At 42.5% G+C, this 10,990-nt stretch overlaps 1 protein-coding gene across 1 annotated transcript; it reads left to right on the top strand.

The window, feature by feature from the left end:
• Positions 1-454: 454 nt before the first annotated feature.
• LOC104074113 (NXPE family member 3-like) lies at positions 455-2,150 on the top strand (the record flags this gene model as incomplete). The annotated part of the gene is made up of 2 exons (XM_009574127.1): positions 455-661; positions 1,600-2,150. Coding segments are annotated over 2 exons (758 nt in total), but the record flags the coding sequence as incomplete, so codon positions are not given.
• Positions 2,151-10,990: the final 8,840 nt, after the last annotated feature.

Raw genomic sequence — 10,990 nt, 5'->3', positions numbered from 1 at the left:
CACGGCAGGGGGGGTGGACTAGGTGACCTTTAAAGGTCCCTTCCAACCCAAACTATTCTATGATTCTAAGAAGGTGCTCCGCTCGTCTTTCTGCCTGTGTTCCGCTATACCTTTTGCAAGCATCCATGATTGAGCATTTCTACCCAAGTGTGAAAGATGTCCGATACTTACTATTTTTTACTTTATCATCAGAGATACCATTTAACTTAAACCAAGTTAAACTATAATTGTTCAGCCAACTCTGTCAGTAGTTGCAGGTTTTGCTGCAGAAATAGGAGGTGAAATACTTGGGCTTACAGAAGTGTGATGCATCAAGCTTTTTAATCTACACGATACATCATAGTCTTTTGCTTTAAACTAGGGAAGATGTTTATACATCACTGGCTATATGTCCGTGAAGGTTATAGAGGCTGGTTTTGTTGTATGTTAATTTCAAAGAATTCTTCTCTTCCAGATTCAAGCGGTATGGACAGAGCTGAAGATCCCACAGTTTCCCCTTCTGGTTATTATTATGAAGACCAGTGGAGGTCCAGAACACACTGGATCCATCATTTTAACAAGTCAGATGATATAACCAAGTGCTTACAAGGAAAAGTAATCCACTTGTTTGGAGACTCTACAATAAGGCAGTGGTTTGAATATCTGACAGGATTTGTTCCAGGTTATTTTTTTTTAATTTGGTTTTGTTCTTATAAAGTCTTGCAAAGGTCTTTTTCTCAGACCTCAGACACAGAGTTGATCTTACTGAATGACAATGACAAAACAAAGGAAGAGGAAAGACAAAACATCATCAGAAGTGCTGGCAGAAAGGCAGTTAGTCAAATGTTTGAGCAGACACTGGAAACGTGTAGACCTTGGAAATGGGGCCACAAGGTATCTGCAAAGTTGTCCTTGTAAAATGTTCCACTAATGAAGACCGCTGCTGTGGCTGTGAGTTAAGGTGGCCACCCGGGCGCACGGCAGAAGTCGCTTAGGGCGCCTGCATAAGGCCTTGCAGCATCCCAGTCACACAAGTTGTTTTGGAATGAAGTAGCAAATGACTTCCATTACTGTTGACTGGTTTTGGACCCTTTCTTGTATTTCGCTTATTTTAACTTAAATAACAGAATTTCAGTAGCCAATTAGATATTCCTCCCTCACCCCTTTCCCCTAAAGCAGTAAAGTTGTGTTGGAACACAGACTTTGAGACTCCTTATTGCCTACATCTTGAAGTCGTCTTTAAATTTAATGGAGTCTTAAAGTTGCCATAAGGGTTCCCATGAACACTGGATTCATAGGGCAACAATGACGGAAGGAGTCTATTTAGAAAATTTATTTTTTATGAGAGAGAGAGGAAAATAGTTTGGGAAAACTCGGAAAAGGCATTGACAGCCTTGTGAAGTTGAAGTGTGCTGTCTTGCAAATTTCAAGACCTGTAAACACTTGGAAATATGCAGCTAGCACATGTATGACACTCATCTTCTGTTTCATTTTAGAGTTCTTAGAATTACGTTCGGATTTCCTTATCTACTGCTACTTTTGCCCTGTAGTCCTAGCATCTTGTTGATAGTTTTAATCTCTTACGCCGTCTTTCACTAATGCTTGCTCTTGGGTTTTCAGATCTAGTGGAATTTAACCTGGGGAGTCCTAAGAACGTGGGCCCTTTCATGTCTGTGGACCTGAAGCACAATATCCTACTGAAGTTCCGCTGTCATGGGCCACCCATTCGGTTTTCAACAGTCTTTAGCAGTGAACTGCACTACATTGCCAACGAACTGAATGGCATAGTGGGTGGGAGAAACACGGTGATAGCCATAACTATATGGTCCCACTTCAGCACTTTCCCTGTGGAAGTGTATATCCGGCGGCTGAGGAACATTCGGAGATCAATTATTCAACTGCTAGATCGCAGCCCCAAGACTTTAATCATCATCAGAACCGCTAACGTTCAGGAGCTTGGGCCAGAAGTGAGCCTCTTCAACAGTGACTGGTATTCCTTTCAGCTTGATTCTGTCATGAGGAAAATGTTCTCAGGAATTGCTGTGCACTTTGTGGATGCTTGGGAGATGTCTCTGGCTCATTACTTGCCACATAACTTGCACCCAAAAGAAGTTATTGTTAAGAATCAAATAGATGTGTTCTTATCTTACGTGTGCCCTCTGCAAACTTAGCACAAGTGGGTGTCCCTATGTGATCTTTTGCTATAGCTGAAGTAAAGTTGCTCTTTGTTGGAGCAATCAGATTATGCTGGATGGTATGGAAGAACTCTGGTTATTGTGCAAGTATAAACGAGGTGACTTTAACTCTGGGTAGCTGTGAAGGGTGGTAAAGAGGAGTTGACTGTTCAGGCCATCTCCTCCTGCAAGGTTGATTCCTTTCAACCTTATCATTCGTATCTGAGATTATTAGAGAGCACCTTAAATTAAATTGCCAAGATTCAATAAGAAATTATGTGGGTTATTAGCTTTACTAGTTGTCTGCACTGTATGCTTAATTTGATTCATATGACACTGATTCGGATGCCAGGGTCTTGCTGCTCAGAACTGTGTGTGAAACCTGGGAAGGATTTTTGGGAGTGGTCTTTCTCTCAATGTTCCAGAGTTTGAGGGACATCCCCTCCAGTTGTATGTCAGAGAAGCACAGTGTCTGTTCTTGTTTCAAAGTCCTAATTAGAAATATGAAGGGAGTGTACCAAAATCACTAATATCAATCAAGGAAGCACAGTCAGAATATCTATAGTATTAAGTCATCAAGAATTTGCTGAAATTTAATAGAGCACACTAGTTAGGCACCCTTGGTGTTTACAGATGGCTGCTAAATAATGCAAATAGCCAGTATTTTAGTTTGGTTTCCTGTACTACTGAATCTCTTCTGAGCTTTGATACACTGCTACTTCTTGATTTATCTGTAATGGAGAAATGTGTATATTATGACCTCAGTGAAGACACTGTCTCAGGCAGTTTCTGCAAGTTCAAGTTGCAGGCTCGCCTACTTGAAGCTTGAAACATTTACTAATGAAAGTGTTTCCCTTCCCTGTAAGAGAAAGCTATTCCGTTATGCTCCTGCAAAGCTGGGCTTCTGGTAATTACTTTTGTACGTCATTCATACATTGTGTCTGTATGGAGAAGCCAAGTGACCTGAATGCACTTGATGATGTTTGGCAATGGGTAGCAGTAACTGGCACACACTAGTGTCAAGGCCATGCAACGATGCCCCTTCTGTGTTTGCCAGTTTTATCATTTATTCATGAGCTTCACTGCTGCCAATATAAAAGGTCAAAAAACTCACACCCAAAAGCCAAACACACACAGGGTTGCCCTTCATACAGATGCTTGGTAAATATTTGCAGTTTTGCTGGTGTGAAAGCTGATGGCTCATGGGCTTCTTGGAGTTGTGTTTTCGGCCGCTAATTTGATTGAGCCCATGTATAGTTTTAACTAGTAGCGCTTTGAAAACAAAGTTTTGATTAAATTCAGCCCCCAAATTAAACAGCAGAGAAGTGTTCCATGTTGTCTTATTTCTGGTCCCACTCAGGCTAAAGGTAGTGTTTACCAGTAATTCCATTACTGAGGAATGTATCCAAACAGTAGTGGAGTGCTTCTGAAGCAGCTCATCGTGCTTGAGGAGAGTATGAAAGTTGAGTCTTTGTGAGCAAACTGAGAAGATTAATAAGACAAATTGGTAGGTTGCACAGAGTGGAATAATTGAAATGTCTTCATATTAGAGATGTTTTACTCTTTGCCAGGTTTGCTGCTATGTTAGGAAGATTATGCTCTTATTGCTGGAGCCCCAAGAGAGCCAATGTTACCAGCTATAAGAACAGTGGGTTTTGTTTTGTTCATTTTAAAGGACAACTAAGAACTGTTTTAAAAACAAATGTAGATGCTTTTAGCACGTAAAAGTCATCAGTAGCATCCATCTATAAACTTAACAATTTAAAAATCTTTGAAAATGAGGAGTTGCATACACTGAAATACCATTTACCCTTAGCTTTTCAAATCAGGATTAAGGAGGTTCGGTTTGCTAGTTCCTCCTGACAACTGCCTCGCATAGTATCTGTCCATACATTAGCTTTAGGTAACTATTTCTTACTTTAATATGTTAATGGAAATGTGCCCTCTGCTAAAAAGAGACCACACCAATTCAGGTCTGGGAAGGTAAACCACCACAATGCAAAATGACCTTTCATCTTTTCCAGGTGTGTTTTTAAAAATAGGTAGAGTATAAGGCTTTCATCCTGAATAACAAATCTATCCAAATAAGGTTAATGAAAATAAGACTTCAAACTTTTACTTTGAAGGAAACTACTTAATTTGTGGAATAACTATTTGGCTTTCTTCATAAAGCCATATCGTGTGAAAGTGTTGTGGTGGCATGTTTCTTGTGCTCGCCACTGCTCTTCAACAGCAACTTTACATCGCTGTTAGCTACTAAGAATAGATAGAGAGGAAAAAATTTTTTTGAATGTTTTGACAATTGAGGGCAAGAGAACAGGACTGCTATTAGCAAAGATGTCTAATCACCCTCTGGTAGAACCTCTCCCTTTTAGATTAATTAGATTAATTTTTTAATAACAGATTAACTTTTAGGTCATGAACTTGAGGGAAATTGCCAGTTAATTTGGAATGAGGACCAATATTTCATTTCTTTGGGCTCTGGAGTAGACAGGGAGGAGAAAGGGAGAAACTGGGGAGTTACTCGTTTTAAGATTAAGACTGGGGACACTATGCTTCTATATGTCATTCAGTTGAACTATAAATGAGTTCTCATTTCTGTTCTTGTCTTGTTACCAGTTGCACCAGTTGTGTATGTATTGTATATAGAAACATAGAAGAAATAAAATATTTTTAAATCAGTTTCTTTAAACCGTTAAGCTTCTAAATGGATTCTATTCCATTTCTAATGGGGACTTAGGTTAAGAAGTTGGTTATTTTTCAAGTTACTTAATATGAAACAGGATTGGAAAGGAATTTCTCAGTTAAGTATCTTCCTTTACACGTAGACGTATATTTCTCTTATTTCACGAGATTTTTCAAAGCCCTGTCTTCCTTTTCTTTCCATTTTATTCACTTGAAGGGAAGAAATTGTATTGGTTTTGATATTTTTGTTCCTGTCCTGAGCCTTTTGATTATTAACCTTTCAATACAGAGATTTTTTTCTTTTAAATTTATTTATTCAAAATCCAGCTCACTCAAATTCCAGTGAAAAATAATGTATTTTTATGGTGTTTATCAGAAGATTTAAGAGCAATTTTTATTTATAAAATAAGTAAACGCCCTTTTATAGGGATCCACAATGATTTTTCTGCTCCTGAGAATCTTGTTTCTCATATATACCATGTTAGGCTGATTTCTTCATTCTAGAAATTTAGTGAAAACATTAATTGAATTGTTGATGAAAATGAGGATAAACAGCAGAAGCTTCCATTACTTTTTTTCAAGTTTTCATTTGCTTCTAATTTCATTTGCTATGCAGCGCTATTGCAGTTCTCCTTTACAAGATTCAAATTATCATTTTTCATTGTTTTACTTGTTAGAGGTAAGCATTTAAAAAATGGGAACTTTGTTTACTAGAAGGGTCTGTATGACCTTTTTATGTATTACAGGTGAAACTTCCGTGTATATGTGACGAAAACGAAGATTTGAAGTAATCTGCTGGGAAGGGTAAGGGTACTGGGATTTTGCTTCGTTTTCGTTGCAGAAGTGTGGGTTAAAACATCGTTCCACTCATGATAGTTTAAGTAACAGCAAAATACTTCAATCGCAAATGCGTATTTAATTTATAAAGCCTTTACTTGTTAAGTCCAGATCACTTCTTCGTGCTTAGTTTCCACTCGTACATTTAGACTGTTTGGAAGACTTTTGTTATCTGTTGGTAGCAGCAAAGGACTTGCATCTGTCTGTTAGAAAAAGAACTTGTTTTCAAAGGGTTTTTTTCTATTCTGTGTATATTATTGAAATGTCTACAATACAAAGAAGGCTCTAATGTCTCAAAGAATAAGAAGTTCCTAATAAAGAGGGCAGATTTACTTAAACTGTTTCATCTGATTTAGGTCTCAGTCTATCTTGTTTGCTGTAACACCACATACTTTCTATTTTTATAGTTGCATAGTAGTTCCCTTAGTTTTACCTGTTACATTTTTTGTGCTGTGTGTTGGGTAGAAGTTTCACACTACGATTTATAGATTAAAATCACTTCCAAAAGTGATTTTTTTTTTTTTTTTTTTTTTTCCCCCTGATGATGTGTATTTGGAGGGGAGTGATCTGTGTAAGCAGCACAAGCCTGGCATGAGACCTAGTGCTGAAGCACACTGATGTTTCCTGTTGTCGGTGTATCAGGACTGACACATAATAAAAGCTTGTACATAATCTAGGCTTCCTTCTTTGAGGGCTTTGCAACCCAACTGGCCAACAGGAAATCCTTGAGCCACTTCATTTTAAAAAAGCAGCGTGAAGAACAGAGATGCAGTGCGGTCATTGCTTGTCTAGCTTATGAACAGTTTTTACTTTAAGTAATGGAAGAAAAATCAAGGAGAGATCTGTTCTGTAGTGCGTCAGTCGCTGCCTGGCTGTGTGCCCGCCGCCCTGTGAGCCTGAGAGCTGTGTTTGCAGGGTCATGGGGAGAGGGAGAGAGCAGCCGCACAGCACAGACCGGGGAGCCTCTGGGATGGCTGGGGGGCCAGGGTGGAGGAGTTGGGGGACAGCTCCAGGGTTGCCTTGGAGTTAGGTTGCGTCCAGGATTCACAGCTGGGAAAGAAGTAAGCAGCATGCATTGCCCTGTGTGCTGATTTCCTGTACATATAGCCAAAAATAGCCTGTTTGACTCAGAAAAATCCCTGAACTAGGAATTCCTGGAAACTAGAAGAGAGTACACTGAGGCAGTATGGCTAAGTGTTTGCTCTGTTTTTCTACTTCCGCGCTCATTCGATGGTGACCGCTGAAGGAGGCAGGGTAGGGGGCAATGGCCGGTGGTGTGATCTAGGGTGCTGCTCTTAGGTACCCCCAAAACAAAGAGCTGAGTTCATGCTCCAACCTGCTCTCGTCAATGCCACCTGGCAGCCACTAGGTAACAGGGCAAAGGCAAAGTACCTTATTCCCAGCATTTTGCTCTGGAAACAGAAAGTGAAGTGCATGGCCATTCTGCCCCACCTATGTCAGCCTTCAGTTAGCCAAAAATGGAGGAGAGAGGCTGCAAAGCATGAGCTGCTTTTCAGTGTGGTGTGAGGTCAGGCCCCAGGCATGCTTAGAGGGGAAATGGGAGTGAGGGGTAGGAAAGAGAGGGGAAGCAAAAAGGGTAGGACGTGGTCAAAGGAAGGACAGCGTGCAAAGGTCTTGCTCTGTGACACCAGGGAGAGCAAGAAGGTTGGGGATTTGGTCGTGTGGAGGTTTTCAAAGGCAATATCAATCATGTGGGACAGAGTCACTCCTCTGATATAGTACACTGAAATATACGTACATATATTTCTTCAAATGTATCAAAAAAGGAACAGTTCTTCCCACCCAGCCTGCTCACCCACCTCTTCCTCTGCTCCCTCCCCGACAGCAATGTCATAGCAATCATATGTTAGGTACTGTTCCAAACTTTCTGCTTACAGTTGGTTTGAAGCCACGTATATTGGGTTTTCACATGTTTGTAGACATGACAGGTATCATAGTTGGGGAACTTCTTAAAACAAAACCAAAGCGTTTATAACCAGAATAAGGAGCAGTGCACAGGTGAGCTTTCATCCTGTGTCGTGTGCTCTTCAGAGCCTGTGGTGACGGCACGTAACTTGCCTGAGATGGCAAAGGTGCTTGGCAGGGAAGGGGCTTGAGCCTCACGCTGCCAGACAGAGGGATAGGAGGCTCGCCGGGGCTGGCAAAGAGCTGAGACCACGTGGTTTCTTATCTGGTTGGAATGGGGCTCATTGTGCTCATCCCATGGTTTAGCGCTGCATCGCCAATTAGCAAGGTACTACATAACTTCTAAGATTAGCTGTCTTTCTTACGGCACAGGACAAATGTATTTGAAATTGAGGAAATGTTTTATTATCTCCCTGAATCTAGATATTTAGGTCTTTCCTGAAATGTTAATTCATCGCGGTGCTTGTCACCTAGATCTGAACTCTCACATGAGGTAACCTAGCTGGTATCTGGGCAGTGGTCTCTAAAATCCTGTCCAAATTACTGTGTCCTCCTTCACTGTTGGTGTTACTAGCCCCTCGTGGGCATATTCCATAGCCTTTTTTAGGTGAAATAAGCAGGTCTGCTCTATGACTCTGTCACGGTGAATAGCACAGGAGCTTCTCTGGAATGGGAGAGAGGGATTTTGTGGGAGGATGCTAGAGAATTAAGAGCGTGTGAGTTATTTTGTATGAGCCCCAGATGCAGAGTGAGCACATCGCTAAACCCAAGTGAAAGTACAACATGCCCTCCCCCACATCCTGACTGTGTCAGCTGGCATGGGCTTAGTAGATTAGTGAATCCTTAATGAATGTGACCAGAAGAGGGCTTTGAGGCACTGAAGAAGAGCCTGGGATGACTCTCAAATGAAAAACATAAGCCACAATGTAATAGTCTTGGTAGTGGTTTGTTTTCTAACTCCTGGGTAGTTGTGTTTTGAAAACAAATGGCACAAACACCAGTGGATGAAGCTCTTTTACTTGGAGTTCATTTTAGAATGAAATTCAGTTGATGACATAGATGTTGATAACTCTTAGGCTTAAGACTGTCCTTCAGAGGATGATTTTTTTTTCCCTAAATATTCTCTTAAATCTGATTGTTTTTTTCCTAATCCACAAAAGGATCCAGAGGAGTAAACTTTACTGGGATAGAACAGTCCATTTCAAGTCACTTCTTCCTGCAACGTGGAAAATTTAGCAGACTGTGCGTTCTGACAGCAAGTCCATGCTATGGCAGGCAGTGTTCCCTGGTTCAGCCATCCATTAAACATTTTGTCCTGCCCCTCCACTTGCTGTTCTCTCCCCTCCCTGGCTAGCTCTGAAAATAGACAAGTGCTTTTCAGCCGGTGCCCTCATGCTTGGGCCCTCTGTACGAACCTGTTATTTTTTGGTTCAGCTTGATACAGGGCTCTCCCTTTTCCCTCTCGGTCTCCGCCGCAGGTGGTTTGCAATGATCAGGACTAGTTATAGGACGGGCGCTATGGCTCTGCCGCAGCACGACAGCCCGCTCTGAAGGATCTCACAAAAGAGCTTCCAGGTGGGATGTGCCCACTGGTGAGAGGCATGGCAAAAGTACCTGCAGTGAAAGAACCACAACAAATTCACGGGGTTTTTTCCCCCTCGCCGTCCTGCGCTCAGTTCTTTCCACTCCTTCCTACCCTCTAGTTTTCCCTGGGCCGCATGAGTCACGATTTCCAGTCCCGCCTGCCCTCTTTCTCTGCCTGAATCAGCTTCTCTCAGGGAATCGTCGCTTGCCACTGGCAAGGCAGCTATTTCTGTCTTTAGCTGTTTCTTCTTTCTAATGGTTTCTTCTCTTTCTGCTCCACCTTTATCACTTTTGCCCTGTGTATTTGTGTTATTATTATTTGCTTCTGCTGTGTCTTGCTTTTGCCTTTGCTTTAATAAGTAAAGATGGAAAAAAAAAAGTTACTTTATGGAAAAAAGATACTGTCTTAAAAATCCAATGGAAAAAATTCAAGAGCTCCAGTAACAAGCAGGTATTACAATTATTTCACATTGCTGTAAAATGTGTCCAATATATGTGTATCTTCGAATCTCAACAATTTCGTATCTGCTGTTTGAAACGTAGGTTCTCTACATAAACAGATTTCTTCCTGATGTCCCCGTTCTTCTGTGCAACAAATATTGCTGCAAGTAGATATTTTGATTTCTGACTGAAGTAATGACTTTTCATCCTGCCCTGCCACACATCAGCTGTTTGTCTGTGGCGTTGTTACTCTGCCCTTCTGTGCCTGGGTTTGTTTCTTGGCCTGTTTGGATTTTCCTTTTCCTTGCAGCGGGGATTGCCTGTTTGCACAGGTGAGTGGTGCCCAGGAGGGGGCTGACCTCCGGCGCATTTACAGCTGATAACAACTGTCCCCCATGGCTTTAGGAGCCAGAGCACCCGAGCTGCCCTGATTCAAGAGGCAGCAACACCTGGGGAGGAAGGGGCGGAGGAGCTGAGAGGTGCTCCAGGTGGTGCGCCTAATGCCCATGATGGGCCACCCGTGCCCCTCTGGGGCTGCAGCCTCCCCTCTTTGCAAAAAGAGATCTTGGTACCTTGTGAGGGCACCCAGAGGCCTCTCGGGTCCCCGGCAGCAGCATGCTTTGTGCCACGGTTGCTGCGGGAGAGAGCAGGGCAAGGGTCTGGCCGCGGCACTGCCCTGCCATGCGTTAGTAAGACAGGGCACTGTGGGCCTTTGGCGAGCAAACAATCAAATACCAGCCCCGGCTGGAACAAACCGCCCTTATTTCAAAGAAAAGTATTGAGCCCATCAAGATTATCAGTTGAACATGTTCCCGTGATATAATACATCTGCGAACAGGAAGATGGAGCCCACGCAGGGTTTCCTGCCTGCGGGGGGAAGGTTTCAAAATGATCACCTTTGGGAAGGAGACGTTCTCTCCTACCTCCCTCCTGCAGCTTGCTGAGGCAGGGCGAGGGTAGGGGTGAAGTCTGAGGGGTTTTTGTTTGTTTGTTTTTAACACCTACGTTCCAGCGCAGGAGGCACTGGGGACGCAATGGGCAGGGGGATTAGTGGTTCAGTGCTTTTACCTTGTTAGTGCCAGCCGCCGGGAACCATACGCGTTAACTGCACTTGGGAAGGGGTAACGAAAGGCACTGCAGCCACGGGGTGTTTGCTCTGAGAAGATTTGGGTGTCCTGTGTCCTTGCTCACCATGTCTGATAAGCATGGTGAATGCTGGCCCGTGCCGCTGCTGAAAGGAAAAGAAAAAGGAATATGATTCAGATGGATCTGCTCACCTTTTAGGAAAATCCTGGAAACCTTCAGTGCTGAAGGTTATTGTATCTACTGGAGCAGATGACTGTTTTACATCTGATATATCTGTG

This window comes from Fulmarus glacialis, unplaced genomic scaffold (assembly GCF_000690835.1).
Source record: "Fulmarus glacialis isolate BGI_N327 unplaced genomic scaffold, ASM69083v1 scaffold933, whole genome shotgun sequence".
NCBI classification, from domain to species: domain Eukaryota; kingdom Metazoa; phylum Chordata; class Aves; order Procellariiformes; family Procellariidae; genus Fulmarus; species Fulmarus glacialis.
The sequence above is the reverse complement of the archived record's forward strand: the minus strand, read 5'-3'. Positions and strand labels throughout refer to the sequence as shown.